This window comes from Penicillium longicatenatum, assembly GCF_028827895.1.
Source record: "Penicillium longicatenatum strain IBT 33135 chromosome Unknown contig_4_segment0_segment0, whole genome shotgun sequence".
NCBI lineage: Eukaryota > Fungi > Ascomycota > Eurotiomycetes > Eurotiales > Aspergillaceae > Penicillium > Penicillium longicatenatum.
This window is the reverse complement of record NW_026643122.1, coordinates 3,020,699-3,041,064: the sequence shown is the minus strand read 5'-3', so window position 1 is coordinate 3,041,064 and position 20,366 is coordinate 3,020,699. Positions and strand designations below refer to the sequence as shown.

The following is a 20,366-nucleotide window of genomic DNA, read 5'->3' as shown; positions in this document are numbered from 1 at the left end:
AGATGTGGTAGATCTTGCAAGGCCATGCTAATCGAACTTCAGCCCACTTTGAAAGTGTATGAGATTAACCTATGGGCAGTCAGTATTCATAGATTGTATACCGAGCCCTTGCTAATACTGAGACCGCGTCAAACATAATAGAACAGTGTTAAATCTGGGAACCTACCCTTTCACACGGCTCTAACTTTATCCTGCATTAACTTTTTATCTACACTTTCCCATTCACTGAGGTAGCAAATATGGGCATATTCTCGATTTTCGGCCGCAAGCGACCAGCAACAATTCCTACGGATCGCATTATTCCTATGCGATACTGGGATGACTTGGGCTACCTGCGCAGTATTGCTCATAACTTCACGCTCCGCTTCGATGATGTGCTCGATGTCTCTAAACTTGACTCTTCGCTTCATAGGTTAATGGAGATTGGTGACTGGGGTCAACTTGGTGCTCGCCTAAGACTGAACGTATGTCATCTGCCCTTAAGCAACCTGCACAGCTGACAGATTCCAAGGATGAGGGAAGGTTGGAGTATCATATACCAGCAAGATACGACAAAAGCCGGCCACCATTTATATTTACCAGCGCGAAGTACGACATGAGCATTTATGAGCACCCATTGGGTACCAAATTGCCCAAGTGCGGTCAAGATCAATCGGTGCTATCACCCAGTCCCGCGGAGTTCGCACCGTTGATCCTGGGCCCCGATACCCCAGTAGAGCTGGGTGATTGGATATATACCGATCTTCCACAGATGGTATATCATGTGGTGGTGTTCAAAGACGCGACACTTCTCACCTTTAGCTCTTTGCACACATTTGTGGATGCCATTGGGAAGTCGAGTATTTTCAAAGCCTGGATTGCAGTCATGGAAGGACGCGAGGAAGAAATTCCGCCATTTTTCTCTTTTGAACATGATCCCACAGAGGATCTGGGCGTGGACTATACCGGAGAGAATTACAGCAACTTTGGTCGTCTTGTCTCCGGTATCAGCCTCGTGCTTTTCGGAATCCGGTACATGATTGGGACTTTCTGGTACGGCAAGACAGAAGACCATGCTCTTCGAATCCCAAAGAAATTTGTTGAAAAGATGAGGGATCATGCGCTTCTTGAAATGGCTACGCCAGGCACCACTGAAAAGCCCTTTGTGAGCGAAGGCGACATTGTCATTGCTTGGTGGGTAAGGACAATGGTGGCAGCATTGAAACCATCCGCAAAGCGAGCAGTGACATTGATGAACGTGTTCAATGTGTGGAAGCTCTTTCCCGAGCGCTACCCTGCAGGCGGTGCAGGTGTGGTTGCCAACTCATTCTTCTATTCGTACACGCTGCTAGGCGCGGATAAAATCATGCAAGATAAAAGTCTAGCATATGTGGCAGCAACCAATCGCGCAGCTCTTATGGAACATCGAACCAGAGCACAAGTCGAAGCCATGACTTCGATTCAAAGGAAAACCCCCTTCCAAGCAGCTCCGATTGTCGGGGCATCAGATCAGCTATTTCTGGCCTGTAGCAATCAGCATATGGCAAAATACTATGAGCTCGATTTTTCCGTTGCTGTCCTTTCTGTGGGGATCCCACTGGATAACAGACCGCATGCTTTGGGTAGACCATCATTTATCTCCAACATTGAGAACATCAGGAAATATCCTACTCAAAATGTGGCGAGAATCACTGGAAAGGACGCAGCTGGCGATTGGTGGATGATTTTCAAGTCACGGTCTGGAGCATGGCCCGAGATTCACAGACAACTGATGGCAATTTACGAAACAGACGAGGCGAGTTAGATTTCACACATGATATCCAGTTTCGATGGTGACGGAATGTCAGCGTAAGAGAGCAAAGAGAGGGGCGGGGAAATGTATGCCCAAAGGGCCAGGCAACAGCCAGAATGACGCCACTTGGAGCCACCAAAACATTCACTATCTCATATATACATAGAACCAATAGTTCTGACCCACCGGTCGAGAAGTAAAATAAATCAGTCATGAACTTGGCGTATGCTTCAGAGAATGATCCTTGCCTTCCAGCCCTGGATCGATATTATTAAGTTCAGACTTACAGCCTGCATATGCTGCATGCACTTCTATCACGCGAAAAACAGTTCCAACGCTTCCGAATCCGAGGATATACCAATAGAATGGATCCTTGCCAATCCCAATAATTGCCTACTGTTAGATCGAAATTCTAAAATTGACGTATAGAAAAAACCATGTTCTTCTGATTGATAGTCCGTACTTCCTTGCATTGTGGCGCGAACCACCTGGGTGGTTGATCCACATAGCCAGTGACATTCCTGGCCACAGTTAACCGCTATCAAGCAACGCGCCCTCATGAGTGAGACAGACTTATCACGGCCTCTCTCGATATGCCAATATGCCATCGATAGACCATATCCCACTACTAGACGTTAGACCGATCAATGCTTCACGCGCGCAGCTCATCAACGCTCAAGTACACGTGCAGCCAAGCAAGGCTAATTTTTTCTCCATCTACCGACACGCGAACGCATCACAGCTATGCCTTTTGTTCGTGTCTGCAACGTGTGCTGCGGCATCTGGTGCAGCAATGCCTTTGGTGACAGTGGTGTTCGGGTCATTAGTGAAGGAGTTTATCAATGAAAGGGATCAGTTGTCAGATGATATTGCAAGTCATATCCAACATTTGACACTAAAACTTGTATACATTGGTACATATATCTCATTTATAGTTGCTAAGACTTTATTTGCTTACCATACCCATGTAGCGATCGGGGCATTTTTCGCCACCTTGATTAGCGCATGGGGGTTCAATGCTGTCGGGGAGCAGATTGTGCGCCGCCTCCAGCGTCGATATCTGTCCTCGGTTCTACGGCAGAATATTGCGTTTTTTGATGTGCTCGGCGCAGGGGAACTGACAACGCACATTGACCAAGACATGAAAATGATACAGGCTGGCATATCACAGCAGGTGGGCGATGTTATCTCTGGGCTTTCCGGGTTTTTCATTGCCATAATATGCGCCTTCATGCAAAACCGTCGCTTTGCGGCGATCATGATCTCACAACCAATCTCTTTACTTTCGATATTGGGCATGATGGGATTTTGGTTGAGTGTCACCCAGAAACGTGGCCTGGCTCAATGTGTGAAAGCCGAGAATTTGGCACAGGAGGTTCTAAGTGCCATGAGGAGTGTCATTGCCTACGGTAGTCAGCAGAGATATTCTAACAAGTACCACGAAGCTCTCAAAGGTCCAACCGCGCTTGACTTCCAGGAACGATTAATTTTTGGTGTGATCGTTGCTGGATCATTCATGGTTTTGCACTGGACCAACGGCTTGGGCGTATGTGTTGATATTTGACCCCCTCAGGAGAAAACATTTAAAAGCTGACAACCTAGCTATAGCTATGGCAAGCAAATCATCTCTTTCAGAAGGGACAATGTACTATCCCGGAGGCTTTGACCGTACTGTGGGCGGCTGCGGTGGCTGGTGGTATGCTAAGCCAAGCACTGCCTTGTATTGTTGATATTACTCAGGCCAACGGTGCAGCTAGTCGTGTTTTCTCTATCATCGACCGCCCTTCACCAATCGACGCTTTGGAAGACAAGGGGTATCAACTTGACTCATTACGAGGAGATATCAGATTTGAAGATGTTCACTTTGCCTACCCTTCACGACCAGAAAAAGCTATATTGGAAGGATTGAGTTTCCATGTGCCAGCTGGTCAGACTGTTGCGTTTGTGGGACCCTCGGGATCTGGGAAGTCAACCCTATTCAGCCTCTTAGAACGCCTTTATTGCCATCTTGGTGGCAATATCATGGTGGACGATCAGTCCATTGAAGATCTAAATATTTCGTGGCTTAGATCCCGGATTGGATATATCAGCCAGGAAATCACGTTGTTCGATGGATCGATTCACGACAATATTGCAAATGGCCTCCATAAGGCTGTCGATGAGGTACTCCATTCCATCATGCTCACCGCTAAATCCTAATTCTAACTTTATCACAGGAACTGGACGCTTCTACCCTTTGTGACCTGGTAATCCAAGCCAGCGAGGTAGCTCAAATTCATTCGTTCATCAGCAATCTTCCCCAGGGTTATGATACTATGATAGGAGCAAATGGATCGCACCTCTCTGGTGGGCAAAAACAAAGAATCGCCATTGCCCGTGCTATCATCTCTCAGCCATCCATCTTGCTTCTCGACGAAGCCACCGCTGCACTAGACAGTCAGAGCGAGAAAGAGGTTCAAGAAGCGCTCCAATCGGCGGCATTAGGACGAACAACCTTGATAATAGCACACAGGTTGTCGACTGTCCGTAATGCAGATACAATCATTGTGATGAAGGATGGTCGAATTCTGGAGCAGGGATCTCATGAAGGGTTGATGTCATCGTCTACCTTATACCAAGGTCTAGTGATACAACAAGCACTGCCACCAAGTGAGCGTTTAGCGGAAAGTCCTGTTCATCATTTGCCGTGCCTTGAGCAGGACTCTCAGAAAGGTATTTCCAAAGCTTTCGTGGATGTTGCTCCAGTCAAGACGTCAGACGATGAATCCGCGCCGGCGTCTCCGGCTAAAAGCAGTATCCGAAATATTTGGCACCTCAATAAGCCAGAGCTGCGATATACTATCGCGGGTCTATGTCTAAGTATCCTTGCCGGGATATCATACCCTATTCACGCAATCTTCTTTGGGAATGGTATAATTTCAATAATCAATCCTGAGCTTAGCACTGGGGGTCGAAGCGTTCAATTCTGGGCACAAATGTACCTTATGTACGGAATCATCGTTTTTCTCATTTATTGTGCACGAGGATACTGTTTTGCCATATCCGCATCTCAGCTCGGTCTCCGAGTCCGGTCAAATTTGTTCCGGGCTTTATTATGCAGAGATATTACCTTCTTTGGAGAACGGGGTCATTCTGTGGGGTATTTGGTGAGCTTTTTATCATGGGGAACCAAAAGGGTCACAGGGGTGTCAGGAACATCACTTGGTCTTTTTCTGGAAAGCGCTGTGATGCTTACAACTGGAATCGCTGTTGGATGCATTTTTGGGTGGAAGCTTGGCCTTGTTTCAATGGCAACGGTACCATTTGTCGCTGCATCAGGCTTCTTGCAATTCTACATCGTGAAAAAGGTACATAATCATGTCAAGCGTGACACCAAAGCCGCTGCGGTAGCCCATGAGGCATTCTCTGCCATCAGAACAGTCACGATACTTGGGTTGCAGCAGAAGATCGGCGAAGCCTTTCACAAGGCCGGCGACCATGACCACCAGGGTCGGTACTGGCCAATTTCCGCGATGATGTACGGGTCCACATTGCTTTTCCGCATACTGAGTATCGCCTTTGTGTTTTGGTATGGCGGGACCCGACTCGTCGCAACAGGTGAGTACAATATACAACAGTTTCTCATCTGTTTTGCAGCTACAATTTGGGGAGCTCAATCCGCTGCTGCCCTTTTTGGTCGAGCTCCGGACCTCGCCGGTGCCTGCAGTGCTGCCTCCCACCTTGATGAGCTGATGGGACCTATCAAAGCACACTTTCAAGATGATGTTCTTCATGATACCTCTCTTGACGCACCTACAACCACTGAGATACTTGCTCTACGGAACGTAACTTTCAACTACTCTGACCGCAGACATCAGCCAGTCTTGGATAACGTCAGTCTCGATGCACCACCTGGCGCTTTCATAGCCCTCGTCGGAGCAACTGGTAGCGGGAAAAGCTCCGTCATTAATCTCGTGGAGCGCTTTTACTCCCCTAGATCTGGACATATCACTCTGGCAGGCCGGTCTATCAATGATTATAATCTTAAAAGCTATCGGAAGTACTTGGCACTAGTCGATCAAAACCCTTGCCTGGTGGGAGAAGATCTCCGCGAGTGTTTACAGAGCGACGAAGATGACATTTCAGATGATGAGATCTTGCTCACTTTAAAGGATATCGGGATGGGTGATTTTGTGGTAAGTTCAAACCCTTGATAATGTTTGAAATACTAAGTTTCATCAGGTATCTCTGCCCGAGGGGCTAAACACCCCCGTGTTGGGTAATGGGTCTACTCTTTCCGGAGGTCAGCGTCAACGCATGGCGATCGCAAAGGCTCTTCTTCGGAAACCCAAGATTCTGTAAGATTCCTCTAAACTGAAGAGCGCCGCTCATCTGTTTCTAATGCCGTGCCATAGTCTACTCGATGAAGCGACTTCTGCGTTGGATACCGCCACAGAGCAATTAGTCCAGGAGACCCTCCAGCGCGCCATGACAGACCGAATAACCATTGCTATCGCTCATCGACTAAAGACCGTAGTTGATGCTGGTCAAATCCTGGTCTTCGATAACGGTCGTATAATCGAGAGCGGTACGCATGATGATCTTATGCAGCTTGGCGGGAAGTACTTTCAGATGGCGAAACTGCAACAGCTGGACGAAGAAAATTAATTGTATACAAATTTTGTACATAGAACACATAGTACATGCACATGTGTTCAGTGTCCAATCCAAAAAATGACCATTCTTGAAATGGGAATTGGGGATCATTTTTCATCACATGTCTACAATCGTCCCCACTGCCGAGTCCCTTTCCCCTGAGTCTCCTAAAGTCTACGAGGGGCTTCTTGGTCACAGGCAAGCCTAGATAGCACGTAGTAGTCTTTTCGATACGCATACTAATCATAATCTTACTTTTAACTACAATAAGCTCTGCGCGCTCGCCAAATATATAACCGAGCTTCTAGTATTCATGAATCGCCGCTAGTAAACACTCCCGACACTTAGTCAATCCCAGATACGGGAATATGAGCAAGGTGCTTTTCCTAAGGCTAAGGCTAGGGGTGGCCAGTGTTCTTACCTCTGATGATAGCTAAAATAAATGTTGTTCAAATAAGTGATTCATTATTCATGTCCAGTTCTACTTACTCTTGTGGCTTTACATCATACTCTACGTCAGTTCGAATGATATACTTCGCTCCCTTTCTTACACCAGTACCCTCATGCAACAACGCCCCATTGGCTTCACCATGGGGAAAGATGGCCACGGATCCCATCACCGGTCGCACCGGGTACGCATTTAGCGTTCCCTCCCGTGCAGCAGGCATGAAGAAAGTCGTCTCTCCGCCTTCGAATTCATCGTTGAGATATAGCAAGAAGGTATACATGGAGCTCTGCCGATTATCTTCAGGCGATGAATCGTAAACGTAGGTGTCATCCGGCAAGATACCGGATGGTGGCCAGGCGCCATCGATGTGGCATCGATACTCTGCGCCGGGAACGTATCTGTATACACGGAACCGGCGGTTGATACCACGGACCATGCGACCGTTGATGGACGGTGGGACATAAGCCGAGATTCGGGACCATAGTATATCATGGAATGTGGTGTCAATGACCCAGTAGAAGTTGTGAGCCAGAACACTCATGTCACCGTCTTCGCGGAGAGGTACGTCGGGAACGAAATTCACGGATTCGCCGGCAGCGATAATGGCTTTGCACTCTGCTGGCGATAGTACATTCATGGCCATTCCGAGACCTGGCACGGCGGGGTGGGGGTGGTATGTTATAGATGGCGCGACAGGGTTGAGAGGGACCGCGTTAGGGACGGTAGTATACAAGAGAGCGGGGTGATGGTTAGGAGGCTTGCGCATGGGTCCGGGGGTTGTTTCGATCACACGGAGGGCGTCAGGGGATTTTGGCGCATCCTCGAGGATGGATTTGTCAAGAACCGAGGCATAGATCTGAAGGGGTTCCGATGAAGGGCGCAGATCCCAGATCGATTGGAAAGCAATGGGGCCAGGTGAGTCGACGGCGCTCATACTGTCAATTGGAGTGCTGACGCGAAGGATGGCATCGAGGACAGCGAGAAGAGCTAAATCTTCTGCGCTGCGCTCGGGAGCTTGGTTTGCGCCAGGTTGCGTCGAAAGACCGCTAACAACGTCCAAATCACGAACCCAGCGGCACAGGGCCCCAATTTTGGGTTGCTCGCCCCGGATCCGCATCTCCGCCAGCAGGATCCTAGCATCAAGGAATCTCTTGTCAGCCAGGGCACCTGTGATTCGCGCTGTCAAGTTTGCGCCTTCGGCAGAATTGACGCCCGTTGTGCATGCCTGGCGGAAGTCGTAGACTGCACCTCGGAGATCCTTGCATGCCTTTGACTTGGTAAGGTTGGGGTATTGTGTGAGCGTTGCAAGTGTCTCGATAGTGATCTCGAGGTCCTCGTCCGGGACAACCGTGTTGAGGTGTTTAGGTTCAAGGATTGTGCCATCGGGAGGCGGCGTAAGGGTGGGATCAGCCTTAGCGAGCTTTTGCGGGATATCGGCCTGCGCATTGCGCTTGCGCTTGGCAGCTTTGGACTTGGCCATATTGATTGTTGATTGTTTGCTGTGGTTAAGTGGACATGAGTTTTTTTGTGGACGCAACCTACCGGAATAAGGATTTGCCGATCATCGATTACACTTATCGCCACAGTAAAGTGGATCCCCTCATCTATTTTGCGGGGACCAACTACTTCGTGGTACTAAATTAATGCTGTGACCAAGCTGGATTTCCCAGGCGTTGACTGTTAACCACCCGATGGAAAAAGATAACACTGGAAATAACGATGAACCGAAACACTATAGTTCGAGAACTCTCGCCTCTGAAAATTGAGTATCTCCGATCTCAAAATTCATTTTCCACGCAGTATTCGAGTAGCGCCACTCAGTGTACTCAAAGAAACAATGCGATATGCTCACCCTTGGCATCGGCAAGATAATGGAAGAGACTTACAGTCAGCAAGACAGCCATCAGTCCGGCGCCCAAGCAATAATTCGGCAATTTATGTATCTGCAGATACCCAGTTCGACCACCTGTGTACTCAACGAGGCGATAGAACGTTTCCAATTATGATAAGCACATTAAAAGTATAAATCGAAGGTAGCATTCTATCCAGAAGGGGTGTAGCGGTTATGTTCCTTGAGAAACGGCGTTTAGAGATCCGGACATGGAACACTACCGCACAGAGCACAAAGACGCTAAAGAGAATCACTTGAACAGCAATGCCACCACGAATGGTGATCAAGACTCACGAGATGTCCGTTACGATCTTCGTCTCCACAAGCTTCTCAGCACCGCCGGTCTGCAAAATGAAGCAGATAATATCACCGCAGATGGAGACCACGGTTAACCAGCCCATGCGAATCAGGGAAAGCTGGGAGTACCCCGACACGTGTATCAGACGACTGAGCAACGCGTAGACGGCAGTGGAGAGAATTATCGGCTCGAGAAGGATGAGTATGATTTGGATTATGCATGGGTATTCGGCGGATATGTGTCAGTGCGAGAGGATTCGAGCTCCAAGACCCAAAAAGGCAACTATTCGAGCAGCCTGGTCAGTGGCGGTGTATGCAAGATGACGATGGGACTCACAAAGGACTCAGATCACAATCTGAGGGCCGAGTCACTGTCTGGTTGTGATGGCTCTTTAGGTATGCAACCTAGTGATTATGAAAAATGGAATCGCGAGCACGACGGCGGCCACGCTCGACGAGACGTGGAATTTGTAGAGGTTCGTAGCATCGACTGACATCTTGAAGTTGACAGCGGGACACCTTTGAAGAGATAATCAAGGACAGACGAGACTTAGATTGCTGTGTTCTCATACCAGTCTTGAAGGGCCTTGTCAAGAGGTTGTCTTCAGTGAATGAGACTGGTTAAACCACAGCAAGACTAAATTGCCAACCTGAATGTACATCACCTGGAGTGAATACAAGCCACACTGACCCCTTTCATAGTCCCAATATGCTGTTCCTGATTCTATTCCATCGTGCTGAAGGTATTCTCATGTCGGACTCTTGCATCGATCGCGTTATGTCGACTCAGACATGGCATCAAAAGTTCCGGTATCTATCTTTTGTCCGGCTTCCTATTTTAATGGAGCATGTTTGGAGAATTCTGTCCCATCGTGACTCAATATCATTTTCGATAAAAGGTGAAATAATGCCAACGGGACACCTCGAACTTAACAAACGACAAGAGTGTTGTTTAACCGACTATAGTAATATGCGAAGAGTAATCTTCACATAAGCTATATTTAGGCACACCATCATGAATAAGTCACCTGAGTAATATCGACATATCTTTTCCTGCCTTGCAAGAACATTGCCGTTCCGAATTCCGGGGTAGACCTCCTTTCCCGGGATTATCAATAAGATTGTGAAATCAACACTAGAACACTACGAGTGGAGATCATATCTCGCGAACTAAGCCTATCAAGGGGCATCTGGCTGGTCATGCCTAAACGGGGTTGGGCTGCTGCGCAGTACCTGACTACCATCGGAACTATCGTGCCCCTATATCAGGATCATGACTTCAAATGAGCATCATTCAAGTATTATCATATCCAAATGCCACTATTAGTTCCGAGCGGATAATCATGTCATAGAAACATACCCCGCATTCTATGTTTCTCGTTTTCGAGTCTATCTCAGCCTCGTGACAATGCAGCAAGATGAATCCACATTGATCGCCCAGAAGGGAAGGTGAAGGAGACCTTTATACCGAGACGGCGATATGAGCCAATTACGGACGCACGAAGCACGGTAATTAGCAGCGTCCGCCTGTTTGATAATGCGAGTTAGGCAACATTCTAAACCTTGAAAGGACCTTGGATGGTTCCCTTTAGGCTGTTACCGACTATCCTCCGCCTTTTCATCCCCCGGATTTGGTGGATCCTGGCGTTCTCCGTGCAGATAATGTTGGATATCCGGTCAATGGGTTTGTCATCTGTCGATACCCCGAGGTATCCCTCGTATTGTCATTCGTGATCCAATTGAGCATGTTGCAACGAATCTTTCATTCACTTCGGTTAGTCTGAGGGTGGATACGTTGGAGCTGGTCACGGTAGAGCTCCATGTACCATCATCTTAAACGCGCTTAAACGAGCTTAGAAAACGTGAAAGAGCACCTTCTTAAAGGAGAACTTGAAACTCCACCAAGATAAATTCCATCTGATAATCAGATCAAGCAATGGTTATAAAGAAAGGCGATAGGATGGTTTCCTGGTGTTAGTAGCGGAGTTTAGTCCGCTGTCACAGCGATAACAAGCGGGTTCGTTATCAATCGCATGGACTTTCTACTTACGGCTAGCCGTTGCCACTGATGATCCGTTCATGGCTTCCATTCGGCTGATGGCTTACGGCTTCGATGGCTGCAGGACCCTTAGGTGCGGCGTACTAATTCGTAGTCAGATCCAACGCAGATTCTACTACAAATATATTATAGAAGATGCAGTATAGGTGCAGGGGGTTGCCGACATCGGAGGGACTGAAGCGTGATACATTAACCCTTGTAGAAGGCGGGTCACTTGCACTCTTGAATATATTTCGAATGCTATTAACTATAGAGTGCACTCGACGGAACATTTTAGAAATTCAATACTCGCGTGTCTAAAATGCTTATCGAATATCGGGGAAAGCGATAACCGACTGCAGTAGGTCCACCCGAAGAGGCGACGCTCCCCGCAAAACTTCCAGAAAAGCCACACACACGATGATCAATTCTATTACCAACGGCTTCCCACTCCATGACCAATTCCAACAATTCCCACCCGTCAAACAAATTCCACGTCAATCTCTCATTGGCCAATTCTCTCGGCTCCAGCTTTATCTGGCGCCCCCGTATTTTTCCTGGGGAGAGATACAGCAGATACCAGCGCCCGGTCCTACCCAGGACGATCAACGCGCGGAACACCAAGAGCTAGGTTTTAGCAAAGATATATAGAATTCAGCCTAGTCGCCCTCAATCTTGTTTTTTCTTTTGATCGCAGCTTCTGGCAGAAAATGGGCGCTACGTCTACTTGCTTCTCCGTTGAATTGATCTTTATTGCTTCCGGCTGAAATGGATTTGGAGTCGAACTCGAATTCGCTTCCCCTCAAACCGCCACTCGAAACTGATCAGGACGTGCAGGATGCGACCGATCTTGCGGCGATGGGTCACGCCCAGGCGTTGACCAGGAAATTTGATATGTGGAGCATGTTGGCTCTCGCTTTTTGTGTTCTCGGTAGGTCGCGACTGCCGCCTAATGTTGTATCCCCCGAACACCGGGATATATATTTTGCAAAACCATACATGCTGTCTAACAGCATAGGTTATACCAAACAAAACTGACTTCGTCATGTAGGAACCTATTCTACTTTTGCGCAGGATCTTAGCAGTGGACTCACAAATGGAGGACCGATTACCATTCTCTGGGGGCTGGTGCTCGTCACAGGCTGCAATCTCTGTGTAGCCCTCTCGCTGGGCGAGTTGACAAGCAGCATGCCCACGGCCCTTGGCCAAGCCTATTGGGTCTACCGACTTTGGAATACGCCGCTCGGTCGATTCGTCTCATACATGTGTGCGTGGATCAACACATTCGGATGGTGGACCTTGACAGCATCGCAGGTCGCTTTCATGACGGAGTTCCTGCTCGGCATGAAGACCATGTTTGCACCCAACTGGACCGGTGGTGACGCAGGCTGGCTCAACTTCGTTGTGTATATTGGTGTGGTCTTCCTGTTAACCCTCATCAACGTTGTCAGCTGTCGCAAGGAGAAGATCCTGCCCTGGTTCAACAACTTTGTTGGTGTATGGTTCGGAGGTTTGTTCGTTGTCCTATCGCTGGCCCTAGTTATCTCGGTCGGTGTCAAGAGTGATCTCTCTTTCCAGCCTGCTTCATTCGTGTTTGGAAAATGGATTAACCAGACTGGGTGGAGTGATGGCGTGGTCTGGTTCACGGGTCTTGTCCAGGCCGCCTATGGATTGACCGCGTTCGACTCGGTCATTCATATGGTTGAGGAAATCCCTGATCCACGCAAGAATGCTCCCCGTGTTATTTGGATGGCTGTGCTTTTTGGCGCAATCACTGGCTTTATTTTCATGGTTGTTTGTCTGGGCTGCATTCAGAACCTGGATAATGTCACCAATGCGAGCCTGCCCTTTATGGAGCTGATGCTCGAGACGATCGGCTTGAAGGGCGGTGCCGTTCTGATCGCCCTTTTCATCTTCAATGGACTGGGCCAGGGTGTCAGTGTCCTGACCACAGCTTCGCGTCTATCCTGGGGATTTGCCCGCGATGGTGGTCTGCCCTGGAGCAAGTACTTCAGCCACGTTGATCCCGTGTGGCAAGTTCCCGCCCGAGCCCTCTGGGGCCAGGGTGTCGTCATTGGCATTGTTGGGGTTCTTTACTTGTTCGCCAACACTGTCCTCGAGGCTATCCTGAGTGTCAGCACCATCGCCCTGACTGTGTCATACGCCATGCCAATCCTCGCCTTGTTGATCGTCGGTCGCGATACCTTGCCCGATGGAGGTTCTTTCAAACTAGGCCGCTGGGGCCCTTGGATGAACTGGGTTAGTATTGTTTACTGTATCATCACCACTATCTTCTTCCTCTTCCCCGGCAGTCCCAACCCAGCCCCTTCCGACATGAATTACGCCATTGCTGTATTTGGCGTCATGCTTGTTATCTCGGTCGCTTTCTGGTTCATCCAGGGAAGCCGGACATATCTCCAGACTGAGGATGCCATTGCTCAGATGGTCTATGCTCAGCATTTGGAGAATGAAGAGGCGGCGTCTCATGGATCTGGTCAACTGTAAACGCCGTTGAAAAGGCAGCAATGCTGTTGTACATAAATACGTGACTGAGTTGAGCATTCAACAATATATTGCACATACTAATCGAATCTCACTTTTCTCAGAGCTTTGCTGTCTTATAATCCTTCTTATCAAATACTAACGACTCGGAAGCCACTGGTGTACGTACTCATGGGTTATCTGTTCACGGGTGCATCGTTGCACCGGTGGAACCTGGGTCGGGCCTGTGATAGGTCAACCCCTGCAGAGTAAACATGTGTTAGCTCGGAACTAAGTTTGACCCCGAGATCTTTCGTCAACATTTGAACATTCTAATATTAAGTGTCCTGGGTGGCTGGTTGTTTACTCAGCCCGTATTGAAACCTCGTGGCTTGAACCAGCCGTGATCCTCAAAGGAAATGACATGTTTCAGCTAGTCAACCTATCCTGCAGAGGATCTATTCGCCGCCTATTGATATAACGTCCACTTTCTCATGATAGGTTCTCCAAGATATATGATGATCACCGCCAAGCCGCGTTATCCTCGGCATAGTTCCCCATCGCCAGACAACAACATTCCGATTCCAACTCAGACCATCACGATTCCAAAATCTCACTGCATCTGCCACTCACACCTGATGCATTAATCGATCTCGTGTATCCGTCATGCATCTGAGCCCAGCCACATCGCATTCAAAGTCTAAAAGACGTCACCCTCACATTCGCTGTATCAAAAGTGGGCCCGCTGCCGATCATTACCCCAATTCCGCGTCGCGCGTCCAGGGTCACAATGTCTCAGCCTAGCCAGGGAAGGGGTTTTCCCATACCGATCACATCACTGGCTATTCGAAGTGCCCTTGGCCCAACCCCGTTGATGAACCGACGGCAAGCTGCAGACTGCAATATCCGATTGGACCAGGGGTTCAGGGACCAAATGATGGGCTGAGACGATGGATCACTTCCCGACGGGCATCCGTCCAGGGTCCACTGTCTAGTGGAACTATGCAAGGCCAAGAACTTATGAGCTGCAGTGCTCCCATCCGTCAGGACTCAGGAGTGGCGGGGGATAGAAGTGGTCCTGCACCACATTCTTGACTCTATTGTCAGTCATTCCCCCGCCAATGCAACCATAATAAATAATCCGCGCCCTATCTACCCCTCACGTGTCGGTCATTCCCGGGCCTTGCCTATTTAAATATTTGGCTCGTGTCTCCTGTGCTCAGGAGTTACTCGCTGCCTAAATCATGCTGTCGTTTTTGAATCGCGGCGCCTTGTCGCTGGCGGCTGTGTCGCTTCTTACTTCATGTGCTTCAGCTGAAGTCTTCGAACGCCTTGCTGCTGTCCCTGAAGGTATGTTTATCCCTCGATTTAAATTGAGAATAAGCTAATCTAGAATTCTTAGGATGGCATTACTCTCGCACCCCTCGTGCTAGCCAGCCCATTAAGCTTCAGGTAGCAATGGTACAGGGTGATGTCCCTGGATTCGAGCAGGCCTTGATGGACATGTCGACTCCTGGTCACGAGAAGTATGGCCAGCATTTCCGGACTCACGATGAGATGAAACGTATGCTGCAGCCGAGTGCTGCTTCGGTGGATGCTATCCAGCAATGGTTGGAGGATGCTGGTATCACCAACATTGAGCAGGATGCCGACTGGATGAAATTCTCCACCGACGTGGAAACAGCCAATAAGCTGCTAGATGCCAACTTCCAGTACTATGTCGGCGATGAGCAGCATGTAGAGCGGCTTCGCACCCTGGAGTACTCAATCCCTGATTCGCTGGTCGATCATATTCACATGGTCTCCCCAACTGTTCGGTTTGGCCAAGTTCATGCCAATCGTGCTACAATGCACGGGAAGAAGAAGCTTGTGGATGAATCATTCCGGAAAGCAAGCCACTACACCAGTTCGGACTGCAACACCGCCATCACGCCTCAGTGCCTGAAGGACCTATACTCAATCGGCGATTATAAAGCTCAGTCCGACAACGGCAACAAGGTCGCCTTCGCCAGCTACTTGGAACAGTACGCCCGGTACTCTGACCTTGCCCTTTTCGAGAAGAACATCGCACCCTACGCCACGGGCCAAAACTTCACCGTGATCCAATACAACGGTGGCGGAAACGACCAACACTCAACGAAAGACAGCAGTGAAGCCAACCTAGACCTGCAGTACATCGTCGGCATCAGCTCCCCAGTCCCAGTCACAGAATACAGCACAGGCGGCCGCGGCCCTCTAGTCCCAGACTTGGATCAGCCAGATCCAAGCAACGACGAGAATGAGCCATACCTGGAGATGCTTCAGAACGTAGTCAAGCTGGACGACGCAGACCTCCCACAGGTGATCTCAAACTCCTACGGTGAAGACGAGCAAAGCGTGACAGTAAAATATGCCCAGAGTGTCTGCAACCTCTACGCACAACTCGGCAGCCGCGGTGTCTCTATCATTTTCTCATCTGGTGACTCGGGCGTTGGCGCAGCTTGTGAAACCAATGACGGCAAAAATGCTACGCACTTCCCGCCTCAGTTCCCAGCCGCCTGCCCGTGGGTTACATCCGTCGGCGCAACAACGCACATCGCGCCGGAGAAGGCGGTATACTTCTCCTCGGGCGGTTTCTCGGATCTTTGGGACCGTCCTTCGTACCAGGATGATGCTGTAAATGATTACCTTGGCACACTGGGTGATAAATGGTCCGGTCTATTCAACCCCAAGGGCCGTGCATTCCCCGATGTTGCTGCCCAAGGTCAGAACTACGCTATTTACGAGAAGGGACACCTTAGTGCCGTGGATGGTACTTCCTGCGCTGCACCTGCATTCGCGGGTGTTATCGCTCTGATTAACGATGCGCTTATCCAGGCTGGTAAACCTACCATGGGATTCTTGAACCCCTGGCTGTACTCTACTGGCCGCGAAGCCTTGAACGATATTACGACTGGTGGCAGTACTGGCTGTGACGGTCATTCGCGATTTGGTGGTGCCGCGAACGGTGGTCCTGTTGTCCCATATGCTAGCTGGAATGCTACCGAGGGCTGGGATCCTGTTACTGGTCTTGGTACACCTAACTTCACGAAGATGTTGGCTGCTGCTGGTGCCAACTAGGGACATTGGCTTTGATGCTGGGATGGAAATTGGCTTCTATCGCATTTCTCAATGTTCTCTTGTTAGCTGGTGTGGATCGGCTATGCACATAGTTCCTGTAGCTAGTTTGATATGAATATTGCAAATTGTGTATTAAGTTGGTCGGTCTTTTGCTTTCTGTCCAAGATTGGATTGACTTCTACAGTCAGCCACAGTACTACCATAGTCTGCTCCAGGAAGACTTCAATCATAGAATCTGAGTCCCACGAAATCAGCTCCCCAGGTCTCTGACACATCCGTATCAGCAGCGTTAGCAACGACAACCTCATTCTCCCCATCCACCCATCCATCAAGCAGAAGCCCAAGGGTGGCCGTATCCCACCAACCCAGGCCATCACTATAAAGCTCACTATGCTGTCCGGAAAGCGGAACCTCGAGTCGAACAGGGTCACCCCCATTAACCGAGATAGTAATATTCCGGGAGTTAGAGCCCCAGCCCCAGGTACTCGAGAAGGCAACATCGTTGTTGATATAATCTATCTCGATGTACTTTGCTTCTGTCCCACTGGCACTGGACACCGTTGCTGGAATGGTAGCTGTTGCTGTATTAGCTGCGCTGAGGTAGCCGATTTTATATCCAACTGGGGCGCAGCCGCTGGTTCCGCATTGTTCAATGACTGCGGAGCCGCCTAGGGTAAAGTCTGTTTTGCCAGCATAGTATGTGCCAGTTGGAGACTTTATGGTGATTGACTCGATCGAGGCTGTGGATTTGATGGTTACGGTATTTGATGACCCGGCTGTCAAGGAGAGGGTCGATGTGACAGTTTTGCTTGACGCTGGCACTTTGATTGTCTGAGATGTTGTATCTGCCAAGGTGCTCAGCTCAATCGTAGTGGCCTTTGACACAGCACTGGAAAATGCAATCGATACGGTATACTTTGAACTTGTCGTGTTGGCGTAGACAGACTTGAAAGTTGTGGTTTTGCTGTAGAGAGTTAGCATCTACCTGAATGCCATATTATATCACTTACCCATGCGAAGACCCGAACAAATTCGTAGGATAAGTCCCAGCTGGAGCAGTATCCCCGAGCTCGAGTAAAAGAACCCCATGGGCAGCAACCGACCCCGAGTATGATGTCTTTACGCCCTCAACCGACTTACCACCCCAAATATCCTTGACCGAGCCCGCATACTGCAATCCGACATCCGGCAAGTTCAAAGTCAACTCTTTCTCCTCACCGTTCCAGTTAATGACGGCTGCAACAACCCTGTCGCCAGAAAGCGGCCCACTCCAAACTTCATAGCCCTCCTCACTCCATCTCCTCGTTAGCCCCGCGCCAATACCAAGGCTGTCCTGATTATAGCCAATAACATCCTCATTCATCAAGATCTCCAACGAAGCGTCACTAATAGAGGTATATTCATCCTTAAGCGCGCCCCCAATAACAAGCGGACTTTTGATGATAGCCCACAACGAGAAATGTGTCTGTTCCTCAGCAGTGGTAAAGATATCATTTCCGACCTCAAGCATGTCAAGGTCAGGCCATTGGCCCGGTCCAGTGTAGGGTTGGTTAGGCACTGCCTGGTTCAGGATACGGAAGATAGTTCGCCAGGCTGGAATTATGTCGTTGCCAATTCGCCAGGTATTTCCTAAGGCAGGAGCCCAAAGAGCCGGGAAGTCGACGCCCCATTCGCAGATCTGGAATAGCACCGACCGAGATTGGGCCTCCAAGGCTTTGGTCATATTTGCGTAGCGTAGACTGGGCGATACGCTAGGTGTGTAGTCGACATTTGGATAGTCAGTCGCCACATCAGAGTAGCAATTGTCATCTAGTACGTGTTAGGTGGCTCTCTTTTCAGATTTGTGGAGGTTGAGGAATACATTTCAGCGAATCGATGTTCCATGATATAAACGTTGCGGCGTCCTGAGCTTCATGGTCTGGAGTAGTCGTTAGCCTGACAACACATGCATGCCCAAGTCCTTGTAATGAAAATCTCAGAAGTACTTGTACTCACATAGACTCCCTGTCTGATCTTGTCCCTCGCTACAAGTCTTGATCCCTGCATCCTCATAAACCCCAAATAGCAACCCCAATCCATGCAGAAACTCACCAAGGGCGGGGAATCCGCTTGGAAATAAAGTTGCATTCCAAGTCAACGATCCATTAGCCAATCGATCAGCGACCGTCCAGCCACAATCGGTAGTAACATATGTGTACCCAAGATCTGCCAGACCAAGATCTACAAGAGCCTGTGCGTTGGAATGCACAATACTCTCATTAGGAGAGCAGGAGTAATGGTTGTACGTATTCCACCTACATACATTAGACGTGATCTGAAGGATTCAATCAATATGATAAGGTGACATACCCCATTGGTGGCGTTTCGGCAACCCCATTACCCACTCGCCGGTGACGCGGATGTGGCGCCGCATCAACAAAGAAGGCCGAGAACAAGGATGCCTGGAGGATAGTCACGAGCATGATGAATGTGACAGCTACAAACAATCATCTTGTACGAATGGAACATGAAGAACTTTAAATACTCCGTTCCTGAATTTATCCGATCGCGATGTTCGGGAATTTACCTCATTAGGATGAGGAGAAGAGGAGAAACTCCACTAATGCGACGATCCGGAAAATTCCAGGAGCAATTTTCGATTGGCCAAACTTTATTGCAGAGTCAAAGATCATCATATTAAAATGTACGGAGTACTGATACATGGAAGAAACGTCATTGTCAAAGGAACCACTCCAGGTTCCACACGATTTGATCTGATCGACCTGATCACATCGCATCACCATTTCCCTGCTTCTTGGATTCAAGCAAAGACACCCATCACGCCCGAGAACAACACCATGGCAAGGACACCTAGTCCCATGGTCGAAACAGGCTGTCCAGCAGCCGCGTTCTTCGTCGATGTAGTGGTCGAAGTAGAAGATGTTTCAGTCTTCGTCCCGGTCTCGGACGCAGTGGTAGTCGCCTTGGCAGTCGCAGTCGCATTCAGTTTGTCATTGCAGAAGACATCGCGGTAGTTGTTTCCTGTTGTCTGGAGGCAGGACAGAAGTTTTTCAACGGTCTGCTCTTGGGCGAGACAGTAGATGCCGCAGTCGTTTTCGTATTTCACGGGGCTGTTGCCTTTGCAGCAGGTGTCGAAGACAGTTGTCATGTTGCCTGTGTTGACGGCCGCGCAGGCTGCATCTGTTGTTGGGAGTTGGTAGACATTTGCCGTGCAGGCGGTGGATGTGGAGGAGACGGAGGAGGTAGTTGTGGACATCTTGGCTTTTGTTTTCGCGTGGTAGGTTGGGTTGAGTTTGAATGCATGTATGGAGAGAGAGGAGCGTTGGAGAGGACAAGTGGATGTTGAACGGTTGAAGGGAGGAGTCAAGGATATAAAGGGATCCAAGGAAGCAGACCCAGATTTGTGAAGGAATGTAAGACAAACGATGTATCACGATGGAACTTGGCCACACACACTGCTTCTGTGGGGAACAGACCCACCCTGCACAACTATACATAGCACTGACCAAGATAAAGATTTCCCAATTTCTTGGCTCTAGGCATCTCGAATAAATCAGTTCGACACATCAGCTGCAATTGGAATTCAATGAAGGTTTGTGTGACGAATCAACTGCAAGGTGAGCGTTATTGCAGATCACATACGATAGTAAACAAGCCACACAGCACTGAGCCAATAAGAATGGAGATCATATTCGATAATCACAAT

The 20,366-nt window shown here is 49.0% G+C and overlaps 8 protein-coding genes across 8 annotated transcripts; 5 read left to right on the top strand and 3 right to left on the bottom strand.

Annotated features, from left to right (window-relative positions):
• Positions 1–239: 239 nt before the first annotated feature.
• N7484_007957 (uncharacterized protein) lies at positions 240–1,783 on the top strand (the record flags this gene model as incomplete). The annotated part of the gene is made up of 2 exons (XM_057118344.1): positions 240–464; positions 497–1,783. 2 exons carry the CDS (start codon positions 240–242, stop codon positions 1,781–1,783), a joined length of 1,512 nt encoding a protein of 503 aa, XP_056971379.1.
• Positions 1,784–2,372: 589 nt separating this feature from the next.
• N7484_007956 (ABC transporter B family protein) lies at positions 2,373–6,418 on the top strand (the record flags this gene model as incomplete). The annotated part of the gene is made up of 6 exons (XM_057118343.1): positions 2,373–2,685; positions 2,743–3,317; positions 3,380–3,934; positions 3,988–5,946; positions 5,993–6,108; positions 6,166–6,418. 6 exons carry the CDS (start codon positions 2,373–2,375, stop codon positions 6,416–6,418), a joined length of 3,771 nt encoding a protein of 1,256 aa, XP_056971378.1.
• Positions 6,419–6,891: 473 nt separating this feature from the next.
• N7484_007955 (prolyl hydroxylase family protein) lies at positions 6,892–8,334 on the bottom strand (the record flags this gene model as incomplete). Its single annotated transcript, XM_057118342.1, has 1 exon — positions 6,892–8,334. One exon carries the CDS (start codon positions 8,332–8,334, stop codon positions 6,892–6,894), a length of 1,443 nt encoding a protein of 480 aa, XP_056971377.1.
• A 620-nt stretch (positions 8,335–8,954) lies between these two features.
• Positions 8,955–9,536, top strand: N7484_007954 (uncharacterized protein; the record flags this gene model as incomplete). Its single annotated transcript, XM_057118341.1, has 2 exons — positions 8,955–9,132; positions 9,208–9,536. The coding sequence occupies 2 exons, from the start codon at positions 8,955–8,957 to the stop codon at positions 9,534–9,536; spliced, it is 507 nt and encodes a 168-aa protein (XP_056971376.1).
• A 2,312-nt stretch (positions 9,537–11,848) lies between these two features.
• Positions 11,849–13,585, top strand: N7484_007953 (putative amino acid permease family protein; the record flags this gene model as incomplete). The annotated part of the gene is made up of 2 exons (XM_057118340.1): positions 11,849–12,011; positions 12,132–13,585. 2 exons carry the CDS (start codon positions 11,849–11,851, stop codon positions 13,583–13,585), a joined length of 1,617 nt encoding a protein of 538 aa, XP_056971375.1.
• A 1,220-nt stretch (positions 13,586–14,805) lies between these two features.
• Positions 14,806–16,660, top strand: N7484_007952 (S53 family peptidase; the record flags this gene model as incomplete). Its single annotated transcript, XM_057118339.1, has 2 exons — positions 14,806–14,911; positions 14,964–16,660. 2 exons carry the CDS (start codon positions 14,806–14,808, stop codon positions 16,658–16,660), a joined length of 1,803 nt encoding a protein of 600 aa, XP_056971374.1.
• Positions 16,661–16,882: 222 nt separating this feature from the next.
• On the bottom strand, positions 16,883–19,122 carry N7484_007951 (alpha-galactosidase D; the record flags this gene model as incomplete). The annotated part of the gene is made up of 5 exons (XM_057118338.1): positions 16,883–17,624; positions 17,671–18,469; positions 18,522–18,578; positions 18,656–18,954; positions 19,010–19,122. 5 exons carry the CDS (start codon positions 19,120–19,122, stop codon positions 16,883–16,885), a joined length of 2,010 nt encoding a protein of 669 aa, XP_056971373.1.
• A 338-nt stretch (positions 19,123–19,460) lies between these two features.
• On the bottom strand, positions 19,461–19,916 carry N7484_007950 (uncharacterized protein; the record flags this gene model as incomplete). Its single annotated transcript, XM_057118337.1, has 1 exon — positions 19,461–19,916. The coding sequence occupies one exon, from the start codon at positions 19,914–19,916 to the stop codon at positions 19,461–19,463; it is 456 nt and encodes a 151-aa protein (XP_056971372.1).
• Positions 19,917–20,366: the final 450 nt, after the last annotated feature.